This window comes from Protopterus annectens, chromosome 2.part1, assembly GCF_019279795.1.
Source record: "Protopterus annectens isolate FY-2018-M chromosome 2.part1, PAN1.0, whole genome shotgun sequence".
In the NCBI taxonomy this organism is placed as follows: Eukaryota; Metazoa; Chordata; order Ceratodontiformes; family Protopteridae; genus Protopterus; species Protopterus annectens.
The window spans coordinates 610,755,224-610,775,584 of record NC_056729.1 but is presented as its reverse complement, the minus strand read 5'-3'; the positions used below and the strand labels follow the sequence as shown (position 1 = coordinate 610,775,584).

Genomic DNA, 20,361 nt, shown 5'->3' with positions numbered 1-20,361 from the left:
ACTTCACTGTCACTTCTAATAACGGAACCATCATTTCCCTTGACTCTAACACAAAACTCCTAGGGGTACTAATTGACAATAACCTTAACTTTGAAGCCCACATAAGCAATACCATAAAAACAGTTAACAAAAAACTAGGCTCACTATATAGGATCAAATCCTTTCTTACCCCACTAGCAAGATCTACTATTGCCCAGACCCACCTAATTTCTACCCTCCTTTATGCCTCCCCAATATATACTAACCTCTCAAAAACCAACATGAACAAACTAGCAGTCTCCTACAACAATACTGCAAGATTTGCAACTGGCTCAACATTTAGGACCCACCACTGTATTAATTACAAAACTCTTGGTTGGCTAGAGTTACCTAACCTACTGCTACTTAAACAATTAATATTTGCTTATAAAATCCTGTATCTACCTAGTAACACACCGATTCTTACCAACCTTATCATCCCCTACAGTAACCTCAATACCCTCCGCTCAGCCACTAAAATGCTAGTACTAACACAAAAAGCCAACAACAAGGCAGGGGACTCTCTATTCTCTAACACCGTGGGAAAATCCTGGAACTCTCTTCCCAGTGACCTAACCTCACTACCATCACTTTCACAATTTAAAATCAGGCTTAAATCCTACCTTAAAAGACATTGGCTATGCACCTGTCTTAACCCAGACTAACCTCTCTTGTCTTCTCACTAAATTTCTCAATCTCAATGTCTGCATAATCCACCTGCTTACTGGAATCCAGATTTATAACTTCTCTTTCAACTAATTTGTACTCTCTTTTATATCTTATATGCCTCTTTGTCACTCTAATATCTCATGTTGACTCACCTCTTCAAGTGTGTTCCTGTATTGTACATCTTACTTATTTTACCCAACTGTTTACTTCAATATGTTCTTTTTTGCATAAAATAGCTTAACTGTATATACTACTTCCATTTTGTTAACCTTGAATTTATTTTATTTTATAGTTTTGTTTTATTAAAATCAAATATTGTTTTGTACTCTCGAGGAGCTTTTCTCCCCGGGCCTCTGCTGAAAATGGATATGTATCCAGCAGGACTAGCCCGGTCAACAAATGTAAAATAAATAAAAATAAATAAAATAAATAAATAAATAAATTTTCTTTGGCCTCTGGTTCAGTGTGGGCGATGCCATTTACAATAAGTACTGTACATTGTTGTGTAGTTCCTCTGAGGTTATGGACATAGCTGTAGAAAACTTTGTGGTTGTCCTTTGCCTGAGAAGCTATTTTTTCTTCATATTTAGCAATTGAAGTATTAATTAACCCTCTTAGCTGCCTGTTTAGATTGGTCAGGGTTGCTTTTAGTATGTATGGATTTGTTCCACTTGTGCTTGGCCAAATTTTTTTTCTTTTATTGTATAACTGATTGATACTGTGATTCCACCAGGGTAGCTTGTCTTTTGAGTTTGTCTTATTCTTAATAAGAGTGGCACAGCTCGCTCTATATAGCTATCAGTGTGGAGGTACAGAGATTTTGTAAATAGCTCAGAGAATGCTATGGTGTTTACTGAGTTCGGGAGGTGCTTGGAATTTAGCCAAGGTGTTACTTAATAGAGAGAGGTTAGCCTTGGAATAGTTCCTAAATGTTTTTGGTTTCACTGGATACCCAACTTTAATTTTTATTTCAATTAATACTGCCTTATGGTCAGATCTGATGAGTGACGATATTACATGGGTGAGAAACACTGGCTCCCCCATATTCATGAGTACAATGTCAAGGATGTTTGTACCCCTGGTAGGAGAATGGACAAACTGTTTCAGGATGTTGGTATTAACAAAGTTTAGGAATCTCTGAGCTTGTGCATTAGAAGTGGTGTAGGGCTCCCAGTCTATAGAGGGATAGTTGAGATCTCCCATGAATATCATATTGGATTGAACAGTGAGAGATTCTAGTGGACTGAGATAGGTAGTATGGGAGAAAGAAGACAGGCTTCACTGAGACTTGAACTCATATTGCTGGATTCAGAGTCCAGAGTGCTAGCCATTACACAATGGAGCCATTTGCTAAACAACCACACAAAAAAGGTATAATATGAAACATACAGTGTACTGACAAAGTACAATGAATATATAAACACAAATAAATGGATGAATGAATAATTAATTAAGGGCTCACAACCAAAAATTAGTGTTCCCTAAGAAATAGAGCTTCTATTTTATTTATATTAAATACTACCAACAATTTTCTATATCATTCCATTTAGTGTTTTATTTCAAATTTTAAAATGATGACAGCTTTTATAATATTCATAATCTTTATAATTTCCCATTTCCTAGAAAGGGAGACAGAACACAGAATGCTACATGTTGACAGCAACCAGGTTTTGATGGACTAAATTCACACATTCAGCTACTGCACTTGAGTTATGCTATTTCTGATATTCTACAGGGGGTCTTAAAGTCTAACATTTAGTGCTATTCCTCTTTTCCCAGTTCACCATTTTTTGAGAGTGCAGTTACATACCGATCCATATATATATATATATATATATATATATATATATATATAAAGCCATACTAGGATTAATAGAATAATATAACTGCAGATTCAGTGGCATAGAATTAAAGCTGAACTTGGTAGGGTCATACACTTGTCTGCACAAAATATATCCATTGCGTTTAACCATTCCCTATCTCATTAGTAAATGTAGTTTAGATATGCATTTAAAAAGTTGAATCCCTTCTAAATCCAGCACTTTCTTAAACAAAAATACATGTACATTGTTGGCCATGCTTCTCAAATGCTCATCAGACACAATATGCATTTTCTTCACTGTTTATAGTGATGTCATAGAAAATGTAATGAATTCCCTGGAAAAGTAAATAGGTTCTTTAGTTTGTCCACCTACTAATGTTTTAGTTAGGGATCCTAATGTTCAAAGAAGTTCAGTAATAACTTTGTGTTTAGCTGAGAGAGTCTATACATTATCGGTGCTATTAATAAACATTATATACCACAGAGTAAATAGCAATTGAAATTGAATGCCATGAATCATCCTGGTATAAATGATGCCTGCTCTTTAAATCCTGTTCTTAAGTTAAAGAACTATGAGGTACTTTCTGTTAATTAAGTGCTAATTTATTGAAGTTCTTTTTTGGATGTAGTAGTCACGTGGTTTTAGAATGATGTATTAAAACATCTTTGGAGTTTTTATGTTTGTTCTGATGAAGTTCCATATCACTGAGAATGAAAGGGCTTAACATATGATAATAAATTTTAATTTTTAACGTTTTTGTATATGGTGTGATTTTATATGGGCACTGCAATAGCTGGTTGTGGTTTCAAGTTTGTTTTTGCATCTGTCTGGAGTTTCTTAAGTTTGCACAGAGTTTATTAATTAGTGTGTCGTTACTCCTACCAAGTCTTATGTATCTATAAAATCATTTATTATTATACTCAATATCCTTATATACAGGTCTTGAAATGTATCTTGATCTTGTCTCACACTAAGTTTAATTTGTCTGTCCTGCTTGTTTATTTCAGTTTTCAAAACTGTAGTTTGACCTTGTTTCTATTTCTTATATTTTTGATCTCTCACCTTAATTAAGTATCTTGTTCTTGTGGAAATATATCCTCCTGAAACTGGTGCTTAGATCCTGATGTTTAAGTGTTTTTTTTTGCATACAATTTCTCTTTCAAAACATTCTATATTTGTGCTGCAGTTTTTCCACTGAACATATCACTCCAATTAGTTTTACATAGTTACTGTTTTGGTTTCATATAATCTGTTACTAATCTTTTGTGCATTTGTTTAGATTTCAGTTTTTTTTTAAATTATCTAGAAAAAAATTAACATTTATAATCCCATGGTCACTGTGAAGATTGGGTGAAGATAGATGAAGGCTGCCAGCCTAGCCAGCTAGAATTTTAGAGATAATTCTGTCATCTGTAAATATTAATGTAAACCACAGGATTGTTGTCTTAAATGGTAAAAATAGTGTTACATGTGGAACTGAAAAAAAATGTAACAACAGTGCACTCTACTGACCAAGTAAAGCATGTTGTAACCCTTTGATGTAAACATGGCTCCGGCCAGTCTAGATGAAGGAATTCTTGCTATTGTTTTAAGGCCAGGGTTAATAGCCAGAATTTGCATGCATAAATGTCTTTATTGCTCTGGTTTCTGCCCAAAGGTGAAGAATGTAAATGTAGTTTCTGTTAACCTTGGAAGTGTAAAGAATGATGTAATGTAACCCAGGGAAGTGTGAAGAATGATGTAATGTGAACCAGGAATGTGATTTTAAAAACAGAGAGAATCAGAGAATATTAAGCATTTTTGTCTTGACCATCCAACTCATCAGCACTGTCTTGCTCTATATATAAGATTATCTTAGACTTGTGTTTTCTCTTAGAAATAGCTAGAAACTAGAAAGATTAGACTAAGTGATTTTCTGTGATGTCATAACTGTACTACTAAATTATTTTAAGTATTTCTATGTGATCTCTGAACTCTTGACTAGCACTGTGTAGTAAAAAGTATTTTCTTGTGTTTTGACTATTTGTTAAATATTTTAAACCATTTTTAACTGTGGCTGTTTTTGTAGAGATAATTTAAGCTCTTTAGAGTACTTGCATGCTTTTGGTAAAATTGTACAATGCCACTTCAATAGCTTTAGCCCTGGGCTATATTACCAATTGGATAATAATATTGCACAGTAATAATTGGACACCCTTTTAAAGCCCTTTGAGTAGCTGATAAATATTAGTAGGTGGTGGCAGCTGGGACTACTGTATAGTCTGGGAAAAAGGGGCACAGCTGGAGAACCTGTGCCAGCCTTCCCCAGGAGTGTCTGTGTGGTTGTATAAACTCTTCTCAAAGTGTGTATGTGTGTAATGTGTGCGTGTGTGAATGTGTGCGTGTGCGTGCGCACATGTGTTTGTGTGTGTGTGTGTGTGTGTGTGTGTGTGTGTGTGTGTGTGTGTGTGTGTGTGTGAGAGACAGCTACCTGGGCAGGGACTGGTTGGACAGAGAGGGTGCTGGAGGTTTTAGCTTGCCCACTAGGCTGATATATGGACCTATAGCTGTGCCAGTGGGGAATCTTATTGGGGACCTGGAGAGCAAGGGAGCGACCAGCCCCATACTGAGTGTGATCTCTGTGTGCTCTTAAGGGAAATTTCACTTTACTGTGTGTATTTGTTATCATTTCCTCCTATATGAGACACCCCTCACTGGTGTTAGTGGTGAGGATTGAGGCTCCTTGATTGCTGGGCTAGGGCACAGGCATCACAGTCACTGCACATCAACAGTGTTCAAACTTGACATGACATAACAGTATTTCTTTTACAATCTGAAGGAATTGTTGCTTCTGACTATACATTGTAAATAATTTCCTGACAAATGCTGTTCAATCAATATTGTTCTGATCTATTTCTGATAAATTTAAGTCTCCAGCCACTATTATTCTTCCCTCTTGTGCTTCATGTAAGAACTGCATGAATTCCACTTGGTCATCAGTGTTTGACTTTGGTGGTCTATATACTCCAACAATTGTTATATGGTACACATTTGTCCTTATTTTCACAGTTACATAATCTACAGTATCGGTGCTATCGTTGAAAATGTAATAATCACAGGTCTTATGACAATTTTTAATCCCTATCATAACACCTCCACCTGATTTTGTATTGGAATTTCTGTTACAGTAAAACCATTTATACTGAGATAACTGGTTTCCAGTCATTGTTCTTCAACCATGTTTCACAAGCAATAACAACATCAATCTTGTGGGAACATAGCAAATTTTTCAATAAAAAAATATTATCAATGCTCCTAGCATTAACAGCTACTGGAGATGCATTAAATGTTGCTATTTGTGAAATGTTAAACTGGTGAGCTGGCAAAAATACTTCCTTGTGTTTGTCAAATATTCCAAAATATATGCTGCAAAAATTTTCTTCCCTGGTCTTGACAAGTGTACTTCATCCTGTCGAAACACATGTCCCAAATTAGGCTCAGATGCTCTACACATTTCCAGTTTTTAAATGGGACTTTTTATATGGGTACTTACTCAAAGTCTTTTTATTCACTGTTACCTGATTCTCCTTTCTATATGTGATTTATGAAAAATACTTTCTTACACCCGTACAAGGTATACTATCTAAGAGGGCTGTAAGTTCCCTAATAACAGTCAGATAGTCCTTGTGGATGAGATCATTTGTACCAACATGAATAAAAGCAGATCCATGCTTCCTAACATTAAGGCATTCTAAGGCCTTTCTCACATCCTCTATTTTTGCTCATGGCAAGCATAACACTATCTGATGGTCATAATCTTCTCTGCCTATGTATCAGTTCCTCTGATAATTGAATTTACAATTATACAAATATTTTTTCTGATTAGATCTGAAAAATCTTCAACTTCTAATTCAGTAATATCTGCTTTATCAGTTATTACAAAGGAATGTTCTTCATCACCATTAGTCTTATTAGTCCCACTGTTTTCATTGCTTATTACATTTGCAAGCATACAATTCTCATCCAGCTGGCTTTGTATATCCACCGCTTGAGACATGTTGTCAACTTCTGTGTTTCTCCTCTTTTTACTTACAGTAATTTTCTTCAAATTTTTCAAGTTCAGTTTTGATTTCTTCCTTTTCACCTGCCCCTTGCCTCCTTTTTTCTACATTCTCTTTTGGAAAATGTAAGCCTTTTTGTAGACTGACGTTTTTATGGTATAAAATTTTTATCATGCCCTGTAATCTGTGTGTTACATAACAAAGCAGTGTTATTTTTGTATGTATTTTCTTTGCTTTATAAACATTAATCAGCTTATTTTTCTTCCTTGTTATTTATTGTGAATGTCATCCTTTCTTTTCTTCTACATACTCTGAATCTTCAGATTGCTGAATACTTGTATCCAGAATTCCAAAGCTGTCAGTGGTATCTTATTGAATAGGGGTTGAGTGATCTTTACTGACAACAGACAGTTCCTTTCATAAATATGTTCTGTTTGGTATTTGCCTAACATTATTTATCTCACCAGGTCAGTCATTAATATATGCAACAAAAGTTCTCCAAGCTGTGCCAATTGCACAAGTGCAATCATTATCAGTAAGTCTTAATTTACTAATAATAATGGTAAGCAAATCATCCAACTTTTGACATGTGGAACACAAATCACCAGTGTCATCAGGTACTACCTTTAAATATACATAGCATTTAGTTCACTGTGCAAGATACATGTGGTTTAACAAATCATTAATGGCATAATCATTTAAGGAGTTAATTTTCAGCTGCAAATGAATAAAAAATTCTGAAAGAAAAGGACAATCAAAATCAGTTATCACAGAGTTCAAACAGATTTTTAATCAACTACTATGAGAAAAATCACACAGGCAATGTACAACTAAATATTAAATTAAGTAGAATAAAGTTATTGCTCTGTCCGTACCAGTTGTGAAAGTTGCACAAAAGCTGGAATTTGCTCACAGTCATACCTCTTTTTAACAGTAAGAAGCAATACATTGCAAACCAACAAAGGGTTGTTTCTTATAATCTCTGGTCAGCTTTTATACTGCTCACAGCATCTATACATTATGTTATTTCTGCCACAGTTGTTTGAAATACCTCTGGTATTGAAGAAATACCAAAAGGTAGCATTAAGACTATATATTCTCAGTGTGGTATTGTCAATTTGTAGCTTTGAATTAGATTCTACCCTAATTTACCAAAAGTTTTGTTTAGAATAAAGAACAAAAAAGTTACACTGGGAATATTTGAAACAACCTCTTCAGCTGGCTGCAATGGCCAGAGCTCTCATTTAATTACTCTATTTAAATTTGGAGGGGGGGGGGGTCTAAGCAAATTCTTTGCTTGTCCTGCTTCATGACAGTACTCAGAATATTAACCCAGTCAGTCAGATCCAGCTGTTTAACAATCAGGCCAAGGCTTTCCATTCTTTTTAGTTCTTGCTCACCTCTTTAATAGACTATGGTACTCTATTTACTATATGGAATGCTATCACTGTATCTGAAGATATTTTAGTACAATATTTCCCTTGTAAACAACCTAATCCAGTAAATAAATATGAATATTTCAGCAAAATATCATAAAATTCTACAACTTTCCAACTTGCTTGGTCCATTTCTTGTTTACTGCTTGCCTGCTTGACTCTGAGGGATGCATACTTAACTCTGTGTCTGCTAGCATTAATAAGAACTTTCTGTAACTGCCTATAAGAAACATTTTATTTGACACTCATGCTGACTCCATCTTGAATGTGTGTATTATGAATTCCTCTCACCATGCAGAATGTTGTTTTAGATCAAGCAGCTTAGTATATTCAATTGAATTGTATTTTTTTTTCAAAAACAAAATTCAATACACAACTTAGTATGACCTGTGACATTTATAATTAAGGAAAACCTTAACTGCAGGATTCACAGTATGTCTAGAATATGTCTTCAGTACTTTAAAAGCAGATTATTCTTTTGCCTCAGTTGATAATCTTTTTGGACCAACATGCATTCCTAGTACTCTCAGTGGCTTATATTGCACTCAATTTATGCATTTTTATTGCAGCCATAAACATTTCATTTTTTTCATTCATTTTATGCTCAGTGACACACAAATCTCATGAAACATATGTATTTTGTTTTTACTCACACATTGTGAATGTGTGTGTGTGTATGAGTGTATGTGTATATGTATATTTGTGTGTGTTTTGTAACCACAAAAAGGACACGTGGCTTGATTTTAACTGCATAATTGCTTTACAGCATCATCTTAGGTTTCTCATGGCTTCCTAGCTCATGTATTTTATATTTGTTTTACCCCTTTGCTTTGTACTAAATTTCCACACTTTCAATTCCTCATCAAGCCATTTTAATAGCATACTTGCAATTTCACTTATTCTGCATACTTCCAGTGCCTTATTTAATACCACTTCTACTTTGATAGACAGTCTTCCTCTCACTTGGCTGTTCTAATGTCTCAGACAATCTATCTCTTATTAGTGAATCATTAAGTAACGAAACTCAGCCTCTTGTTCTTTCCTTAACTCTAGTACATTAGCCTTTATAGTTTTCTGATCCCTTGCTTTAAAATTCTTTTTCATGACTGCTAATTTGTCTTGTCCTTTTTATTGGAGGTTAAAAGTATTAAATAAGTGCAGTTTCCTCAATTTCAATTTGTAGAAATGCTGACAATTGTGTCTTTTCTATATAATTTAAAGTCCTAAATGCAAACCTTTATGTTTTTGTGCAACTTTGTGGCTGTTGAAAATGCACACCTTAATGACTACCCACAGGCTACTAAGTCCAATTAAAACTTCCACACAGCTGGCACCAATTAATGTGATGTCCAGATAATATCCCACTGAACTGCCACCAAAATAATGTGACATCCCTTACTATCCTGGGTCGGTAACTAAGAAACTTCAATCCTCACTACTGATTCCAATATGAGGCTGTCAATTAAATAGGAGTAATATTTCACAATTTCCCCCAAAGAGCAAAAGAGGAACACTCTCGATATCCTGGGACTGGACTGTATACTTCTGTCCATCTCAAATATAACTCCTTATTACGCAGTTCAGAGCAATGTATCCCAGTTTAAGACCTCTGATACACCCACACTTAAATAAATTAAATCTCACACATCCAAACACTTCTGAGAAAGCCTGACACAGATTTCTAGCTGTGCCCCTTCCCCAAAATAATAGAGTAATGCTGCCACCCATCAGAGTGTCTTCATGTCCTCCTAAAGGGTATCCAATTATGAAAATTAAATATTAGAATAAATAGTAGCAAATGACTTAAGCAGCCAGGCTTTCAGAGTGGCCCTGGATTGAATTATCAAAGCAAGTATAAGAAATCTCAAATTGCTAAAGAAAAACACTGATTGATCAGACAAAATGTAAGTTAATAAAACATATTTATTATTGAGTAAAATTATTAAAAATACACAACAGTAATTTCCAATAAGCAAACAGAGCTCAATCACCTTGAAAATGAAATCAATACTGAAGGATAGAAATCCAGCATTTAGAAAAACCCTAACTGATCTCATTAGTTATAATTTTCCTATCTGACTAAAGAACACTGTCCCTGATCTAAACTAAATTACTACAACAGAACAAAGGTAGGCTTACAGTTCTTGGTGAGTCCTTTTGGGTATTCACTGCACAGTACTTCTGTCACAACTGACAACTGTAACTGACTACTGAAAACTGACTGTTAATTGTCTTCAGCATGCTCTTTTATAGACTAGCCTAACTGTCACAACTATTCTGGTTCTAATTTTAATTTCATATTTTGAAAATCAACCAACAGCTGTTTTCTAAAAGTTCCTTATTGTGTCTTTCAGCTTCTGACGGTAACGCATAGCAACTGTCAACATTCTGATGACATCTTCTGCAGATCAACTGAATCTCAAACAATTTGCCTTTAGAATCTTTCTTCACATACACACACAGTTAGAAATGTAAAATGACACTGTTCAAGTCTTTAAAACATTTTGTACAAATGGATTATACATCAACATGTAAGTACTTATTTACAATATCATAGCTAGTCACACTGGCATATAGCACACAGGATAATCTGAAATTATGCACAAAAACTCAATCAGACATGCTAGCACAAATAGTGTCTACTTTCTTCACAATGGCAATTAATTTGTTATTTTTATTTTCCATTATTGCTTTTCAAAGTATAGAACAGACAAATAATTTTGGTGCCAAAACTCAAGTTTTCTCCAGACACCAGGTAATAGACTTCTGTTGAAACAGGTCATAAAGGAAAAAGTCAAAGGATAAAAGGTGCAGAGTGTATTCATTTTTAGAGCTTTACTGAAAGTGCTCTTAGACTAGCAGTCATATGGCATGCATCTTCGTATGCTAATGTTTGCTCCTAAAGTGATATATCACAATATCCTTGGGTATGAACTTCGTGGCAGTTGTGGGCAAGAACTTTCATAAACTAGGTACAGTATGCAGAAATGCTAGGTGAAGAAATTAGAACTTAAATGATAAGAATTAATGGAATACTACTTGATAATTTTAACCTTCCTAAAAGAGCATGTGGAAATATAAATGCTGAACCAGCCACTTACTAAATCCTGAATTTATGTTGCAACATGAAATCTGGTGACTTGAATGTTCAGCAACTGCATTTTGGAATATTGCCTCTGTATTTTCACAGCTGATTTTTAATAGGATTCCTGCTATTTATTGTGTAATTGCTCATTGGTGAAAATGTTTTTCTGTATACACATGCCACATTTCTTTCTTATATTTTTAGCCAAAATTGTTGTACAAATTTCATCAGTACTTTCTTCTAAATTTATATATTTTGTTCATTTACTAATATTTCCCTGTTGAAGAATTTCTACACATCTTGTCACTGCTTACATCAGATTTCTCAGAAAAATCTGTTTGCATGAGTTTTTTTCTATGTTCTCAACAATGTCTTCAGTTATCATAAATAACGTTAATCAAGGCAGCTTATTTAAAAAAAGACTTTTTTCTGTGCTTGTATTGTTTAGTGGGCCAACAAATCGTCAGATCTGTGTCTGCAATTACTTCATACAACTCTGTTGCAATAGCAGCTCCCTTAATGTTCCATGGCTGTTGCCTCTGCTAGGTATAGAGGTTTTGCGATTATTTTGAGAATTTCACAAGCGCACACACACACACACACACACACACACACACACACACACATATTATGATATATTTTTCAGTAATGAAATGCTTTCTGCGCAATATGGCAGACTGGAGATACCTTCCATAACAGGCCACTGGAAGTGTCAATCATCAGGTTCTCATCTAGCCCACATCCTGTTGGTGCTAATTGACCACTTTTGTGACTGCATTTGCAGTTTCTTGCATCTTGTATTAATCAGCTTCCTCCAAGAATGTGCTTCTTTTTTTGTTCCTTTCAAAGCAGCCAAACTTGATTCTTGTCTTCTACCACCTTACCCATGACTAGTTTAAAATGCTTACCGTTAGCCTGATTCATCTTGTCAACTTTCTTTGTGAGACCACAGCAGTCTTTCACTGTGCATGCCTTGATCAGTATCATTTTATGTAGGAGTGAACTGTGAAATTTGGAGTGCTGTAGTAGGACAGAGGTAACCCGTTCCCCTTTGTTTACCCACCTTTGAGAATCAGATCATCAAATTCTAGAAATAGAGCTTGGGATTGCCTAGGGCTGTGAAGACCACTAGTGATCAGGTTTAACTAACTGCCATAAATGTGTGTGTGTGTGTGTGTGTGTGTGTGTGTGTGTGTGTGTGTGTGTGTATCAAACAGAATTCAAAAATGTTGGGGTGGCTGCGGTGGTGCAGCGGTTAGCATTGCCACCTCACAGCAAGAGGTTTTCCAGTTCAATCCTCAGCTGGGGTGCCTTCTGTGCAGAGTCTGCATGTCCTCCCTGTGGTTGCATGGGTTTCCTCCGGGTGCTCCAGTTTCATCCCAAAGACATGCTGTAGGTGGATTGGACACTCTAAATTGGCCCTAAGCGTGAGTGCGTGCATATGTGTGCCTTCTGTGGAAGGTTGGATGTCGGGCTGGCAACTCGATACTGTAAAAATTTTACTGCCAATCATGACCGGACAGGTGATCCGCTGTGGCGACCCCTAACCGGGAAAAGCCAGAAGATGAAGACTATATTTGTATGGAGATGTCTTCCAGGGACTTCACTAAAAATGAGACTTCCCAGCTGATCCTTTACTGGCAACAAATGTAACTACATTATTAAGCAAATAAACAATCAGAATCAAGTAAGCTATGATGACTCATTTGTTAAAATCATTTAACTGCTTACAAATAATAAGTGAAGCAATGGGATGTAATGTCAGTTTTGATACAGTAAATGCAAACAGGCACAAGGGGAACTGCATACCGGTTGGCTGAGTCACTTGTGTTGCCTAACTGTAAGAGAACTGTCTCAGAAGTATGAAAAATAAGGACATTACAGCTTTAAAAAGAAAGTTTTAAGAAACAGATGTGAGGAAGCTCATGTATGTAGGATCAGGAACCTGGCTATGGATTATTAGTTCATTAGAAAACCCTGGCAGTTTAGAAGATCTCATCATTGTGGAATAAATTTGTTGGATTTTTTTTACCTTTGGTGCAGTGCCCTTGGTCATTTCCTCCATTCAGTTTTTTCTAGAAAAAAATGATAGTTTACTGCAAATGCCAATGACCTTCATCCTGTAGTCAAGTGTTTGTCCCCCTCAATCTTCAACCTATATTTGTCTAGTATTGTCCCTGACTAGTGAGTTTAATTCATTAACAAAAAAAAAAAACACAAGCTGAGGTAAAATAACTACTGTTGTTGTTGTTGTTGTGCCTTTCGGCTTATCCTGGTTAGGGGTCACCACAGCGGAACTCCGGTCCGCTAATGTTTGGTAGTGGATTTTTACATGCCGAGTTACCAGCCCTTACGCACAGCCTTCAACGAAGGCACGCCCATTCATGCATGCCTCCACACAGAAGACGCTCTAGCTGAGAATCGAATGGGACAACGTCTTGCTGTGAGGAAACTAAAATCTTAGAGATAAGACCGTTTTGTGTTAGGAAAAATTCAGTAAGTTAGAATTAATAGAAAAACTTTTCACAAATGGATAATGTGGAACTAAATTCTAGGTATAAAAAAGAAGCAAATATTTGAGATATAAAATAGATACTGTGTACAGATGGTAGAACTACAGACCATCTGCCCAAAAATGACTAGAAAGCAAGCATTTTTCTGGTAGGGGGATACAATCTTGCAGCTACATACCTCCTTATTAAAATAAAATAACACTGTAGTCACACTAACATTGGTAAAAGGGATACATTTGATAAGCCTCCACATGTATCTTTCAGTAGAAGGATGTGCTTCTAACCAGGGATGTTGGCATGAGTAGCTGACAGCTAACTTTGAAATTGTGGGGGTCCAGATGGGTCCTGACAGTATTGCATCATATTGGCCCATGGTGGAGACCATTGGGAGAGAACAGGGTATACTAAAACTGGGGTACCATCAGACTCCCTGTGCTATGTGTACAGAGGCATGTACATCAAAGATTTGTGGACATAACTGTGCCCTAGTCCCCTGTTAATAGTTAGGGTGGATCAGCAAAAGCATGACCTTAGCTACATTGGGATGAATACCCACTAGTAGCCAAATTCACTCTGTGTTGTGGGGGATGACCTGCAAGTTTTCATCCCTGGGGGGAAGAAAGAGGAAACTCAAAAGATATGACATGCTGCAGCATTGTAAAGTAAGTGTGAGAACCAGACAAGAGTATCATAATATGGGAATGTGGGACCTGTAGTTAGCACTGAGCTGTAAATGAAAAAAAAAAACAAAAAAAAAACCAAGGAGCTTACACAACACTTTATTCCTGTTTATGAACTGCAAATCACTTACCTGATCTTGCTATGTTGCAAATGAGCTTTTTGCAATGCATGAATTATCAGCTAGTCTCTATTTCTGAACTTTTGATATGTGAATCCTTGAATTACGCGTTTGTCTGTCAACTTTTTTCACATTAAGATAAGTTACCATATCACATTAATTCCACTGGGAATTTTCTGTTATCAGTTTAATATTTGGGGTTACTTTGTGTTATCTTTGTGATACAGAAATAATGCCTGCTTTTTTTTGTGTTAGTTTGATATAACAGCTTGTCAAATAAGGAGACTACTTAAAATACACGTTCAATTATTTTTTTCTTTACGCATACCAGTTATTTAACAGAGTTGCAATACCAGCAGTGAAAATTCAGCATTAATGTTGCCTGGTTGTAAATTATTCTGTCATCATATATATCTCCATTTACATTTTTCATTGGTGGCTCACATGATAATAAGGTAATGTTACTGTTGTTACTAGTTAACATTTCGGAGAATTGTTTTGAGAAATAATTAGATTTTTAAATAGACACCTGATTACCTGTTGAAGTATCAAAATTATATTTAGTTGTAATCTGGTGTCATTCAAACTGGATCCAGTATCTGTCTGCCTGGGACGACATGGACAGACCACGATGCTTTGCCAGAGATGGTCTGCACCTGTCGCCCCTGGGATTCAGATTACTGGCTAAGGCTCTTGCCACCCCTATAGTGCCTTTTTTTTAGGCAAAGTTCAAAGGACAAAACCACCACCGTAACAGGTACAAGCATGCAAATTATGAAGGTAATGCTACTCAACGGTAGAAATCTAAACCTCAAAATGCACTCTCTCGAGGCACTCCTAAAAATGGAGAACATTGATATCTGTGCAGTAACTGAGACCTGGTTCAAGGCTCCAGGGAGCACCCCTGCAATACCAGGCTACAACTCTTACCACTCTTTTCGGCCACTAAACCAGGACCAAAACACTAAAGGTGGAGGAGTGTCTGTATTCACCAAGGATATTCACACCACCAGGCTAGTTGCCAAAACAATGCGTCTGAAATTCTCCAGGTGCAACTAACACTAGGTAAGACTGCAATCCAAATTGTAGCTTGCTACAGATCCCCCACCATGCCCCTAGATTCTCACTACACCTTTCTAAACATACTGGAAAATATTAAGATACAATCAAGCACCCTAATACTGGGTGATTTCAACTACCCTGCCATTAATTGGGAAAACTACTTGTGTACCAAAACCTTTGCCCAATGGTTCTTGGAATTCATAAATTCATAAATTCCAATGCCCTGGATCAACTAATCCATAGTCCCACCAGAGGCTCCAATATCCTACACCTGGTCATTACCAACATGGGAAACCTCACCCCCTCGTTGGTCAGGTCTGACCAAAAGCTAATCACCCTTAACATCCACATCCCAGCCCCACCACCCAGTAAGGAAACCTCCATAAAAAACTTCTCCAAAGCCAACTTCATGCTACTCAAGTCAGAAATGACAAACTTCATGACACCCATGCAGACAAGAACTGAAAGTTTGACTGCTGAATCCTACATGAAGGCACTGTAAGAGCACATCCACTCATGCATGAATCGTGCCATCCCAAATAGAACCAATATGCTCTCCTCCAAAAAAAGGAAGCCAATCTGGTGGTCCCCTGCCATAAACAAACCTTACAACAAAAGGAAGAAACTGTTGCAGAAAAGAGGAAATCCCGGGATGCAAGAAATCACTTACCAGCCTCAGTAAGAAGCTGAGAACCCTCATGAAACCCTCCAAAGCTAGTTATGAAAATAAAATTGCCAAAGATTTCAAAGACAACCACAAGGCATTCTATAACTATGTCAAGAATCTAAATGGCAATGCTCAGATCTACTCTGAGCTACAACAGAATGGCATTAAATATACTGATCCCAAGTATATTGCCAAATATCCTGGCAGATCAATTCAGTGCAAACTTTACCCCCTCTCACCCCCTAAATGACCCATCTCAATACCGGAAGATTGCCAAATTCCAGTAATAATGGCCACACAGGTAAAAAACACATTCTCCAAAGCTAAGAATACAGCATCCATGGGGCCAGATGACATCTCAGGCTGTGTATTACATAAACTACAAAATGAACTGGCACCTCACCTAAGTGTCTTGTTTAATCATAGCCTCACCTCAGACTTCGTGACCACTGAGTGGCGCACAACTACAGTTATCCCACTCCACAAGGGGGGAATCCACCTTGGATCCCAGGAACTACCGCCCCATCAGTCTGATGAGTCTGATCTGCAAGGCCATGGAACGTATTATCATGAAACTTATAAACAAAGATATTGGCAACTTTCAAACACTGGACACCACCCAGTTTGGGTTCATGAAAGGCCAATCTTGTCTCCTGAACCTGACTGACTTCTTCGAATCAGTCTCCAGAGCCGTGGATGAGGGTAAGGTGGTCCACACAGCCTATCTGGACCTTGCCAAGGCCTTTGACACCATCCTCCACTCTGGAATCATAGATAGACTTACTAGCTGGGCATTAATCCCTACGTCACTCGATGGGTTGCCAACTGGCTTACTGACAGAACCCACACTGTAAAAGTAGCCGACTCCAAATCCAGCTCCAGACAAATGACAAGTGGAGTACCTCAGGGTTCAGTCCTTGGACCGCTTTTGTTTGGCGTCTACTTCTCTGAAGTACAGGCCAACACTAAGGGACTCTGGCTAACAAAGTTCGCAGATGGCTGCAAACTGGGAACCATTACTGAATCCCCAAATGATGTGGATACAATACAAAAGGGCCTTACAGAAACAGGTGCTTGGTGCCAGAGCCATGGGCTCAAGCTCAATGCCAAGAAATGTATATCCCTTTGGGAAAAAACATGTACCTGTGAATTATCACATAGGTGGCAGTACACTAAACACCAAAAGTGTGATAAGAGACTTAGGGACACAGGTGGACAGTGGTCTCACCTTCTATAACCACATCGTCACAACAGTCAGGAAATCCTTCTATGTGGCACACTTCATCACTAAGGGCTTTGCATCCAGAAAAAAGGAGGTCATTGTCCCACTGTACTTATCCCTCATTAGACCCATTATAGAATACAATGCCCCATTTGGTATGCACCTCTCAAGACATCTGCAACAACTGGAAAGGCTGCAGAAATACCTCACTAAAAGAATCACAGGCCTAAAGCAGATTCTCTATGCTGACCGCCTTAAAAACCTCCAGCTATACTCTGTCACATATCATCTACTTAGAGGCGATCTCTGCTTAACATACAAGGCCATGTCAAACCTAGAGCTGTTGGACATGCTACTCTTAATGAAATCCCAATCCCTCAGAGCCACATGCTCCAGGGATCTAAACCTTGTCATCACAATAAACAAAACATGCTGGAGGGATAGGTTCCTGACCCAGAGACTCCCCAGACTCTGGAATACACTGCCCATACATGTCAAGCAGAGTGCCTCTTTGGCTCTCTTCAAAAGGAACCTTGATGATTGGATGGGAGAAAGGAAATTCACCCCAGGGATCACATCAGTCACCCTGCTAGACAGGGGTCCAGGGAAGGAAATAGTGTGGGAAGAAATAGCCAGGGAATTGTTATGGCTAGGCTTGTATAGGCCCTAGGGCCGATAGCCTAATACCAACCTATGAAACTATGAACCTATGAAGTATATGCATCTTTCCTTAGCTGCCTTTTTATTCTTCCTTTTTTCTTTTGTCTTTTTTTCTTTTATTTTCTTTTTATCAGGTATTGCATGGCTATGACCCCTCTTTTTGATTGTCCTTGTTTACAGTTGTCCCTATCACTTCTAGTCCTTCAGAAACTTAACTCTTTAACAGGCATTATTGCTTTGAAAGTAAATCCCAGGGACATGCCCTACTTTTCCTCTGTATTTTTATGGAAAGAAGCAATGGTGTTATGGTGTTAAGAACTCTGCTTTATCATCCACTTATTACATCTGCCACCTTGCCCTCTTGCAGACCTATAAGACATAGACAAACATTCCAGCCTCCCTTAGAGGGTTTCCGGTATAGATGGGTCTGCTGACCCCTCCTCATGTGGTGGTGAAAAGTCTCCACATCTTAGCTCACCTTTCAGATGTCTGTGTTTGCTCTTGAACCTGGACCACTGCTGGAATAGTCTGATTCTTTGTTCCTATGCCATTTGGAGAGCTATTACCCATTTTAGGAATCCTTGAATGGATTCTGTCTGCCTTTTAGAACAGGGTTCATGTTTAATCTGATATGATTACCTGTTTTTCTTGCTTGTATGTTATCATAAGAATCACCAGACAGTTTCAACTGTAATATTTAATTAAAGTTATTAGAATCTTAACAGTGGGAGGACAAACATGGTATATAGAAAATAATGTGATGCACATTTGAGTAACGTAAGTTTTTCCATGTTAAGTCAGGTTAATCATTCTTTAATATCTGTCTTAGATTCTCCAGACTGCTGGAAGTGCCCAGAAGATCAATGGCCTAATGAAAGACATGATGCCTGCATCCCAAAAGTGATTGAATTCCTAACATATGAGGAGCCCCTGGGTTTGACTCTTGCTATCATTGCTCTGTTCATGACTCTGCTGAATGTCTCAGTCCTGGGGATTTTTGTTAAACACAGAGACACACCAATAGTCAAAGCCAACAACCGTGAACTCAGTTACCTACTTCTTCTTGTACTCATGCTGTGTTTTCTCTGCTCTTTAATATTTATTGGTTATCCAACTGCAACAACTTGCCTGTTTCGGCAGACCATATTTGGTATAGTTTTTTCCATTAGTGTCTCTTTGGTTCTGGCAAAAACTATTATTGTAGTCATTGCTTTCAAAGCAACAAAACCTGACAGTAAGCTCAGAAAATGGATGGGGTCCTCACTGCCCAAATTAGTAATCTGCTTTTGCTCCTTTGTACAAATTATTATATGTGCTGCTTGGTTGTTAAGCTACCCACCCTTTCCAGAACACAATACAAAATATACAAATGGGAAAATAATAATAGAGTGCAATGAGCACAGTGCTGCTTTTTTCTATTGCATGCTGGGGTATCTAGGAATGTTAGCTGTTGTGTGCTTTATAGTTGCTTTCCTAGCACGGAATTTACCAGATACCTTCAATGAAGCCAAATACATTACTTTTACTATGCTAGTATTTGTTTGTGTTTGGCTGTCTTTTATCCCTGCATACCTGAGCACACAGGGTAAATACATGGTTGCAGTAGAGATATTTGCAATCTTAACCTCTAGTGCCGGATTACTCAGCTGTATATTTTTTCAGAAGTGTTACATTATTTTGTTTCAACCACAGAAAAATACAAAAAGACAATTAATAGGCACATTTCAGTGATGGTTTGGAGCATTATGAAATAAGTGAACTGTTATGTGTGTAAGTATATAGCTATGTTTCAAATGGATATGCAGCTGTATGACTATATATTTTTCTTTGGTACTTGGGTAGAGTTTGTAAATGTATTCTATGTATTTTTAGATACAAATTTAAAAAATAACAGTATCAAATACAATGATGAAGAAAACCATAGATAAATAGATTGTAATATTTGCAGGTGGTTCAAGCAAAACAAAAAAAGATTGAAAACTGAATAAATAGTGGAAATTGTAACAATATATCCAATGACTTGTTTCACTGCAAAGCTTCCCCAGAAACCTCAAACTATATTAATCACAGAACTGGCACAGTCTATTAGAAAACAGCACCATGTTTTATAGACTTTATGAGTCACAAATCCTAATCCAAATTTCAAGAAAAAGCAGGAATGCAAAGATTAATGCTTCATTTAACAATAAAGCTGGTGCAAGTCCATCAAGTGATGAAGGGAAAGGACAGTGTACGAAAAGCTTAAGGCCACCCTTAATACTAAAAGTCATGAAGAGCGACCCAATGTTTATAGGTCTGAAGTTGTAGCACTGTGGGCTTAAGAAGCTAATGGCCAATTTAGATAGGCTAGATATTATACAGAATAGT

General features: G+C 37.2%; 1 protein-coding gene across 1 annotated transcript in view; it reads left to right on the top strand.

The window, feature by feature from the left end:
- LOC122794875 (extracellular calcium-sensing receptor-like) overlaps window positions 1-19,725 on the top strand; it is a 338,203-nt gene extending 318,478 nt beyond the window's left edge. The window contains exon 5 of the mRNA XM_044063474.1: window positions 18,824-19,725. Coding sequence (XP_043919409.1) covers window positions 18,824-19,725 — 902 coding nt within the window. The remainder of the gene's footprint in view (window positions 1-18,823) is intronic.
- Window positions 19,726-20,361: the final 636 nt, after the last annotated feature.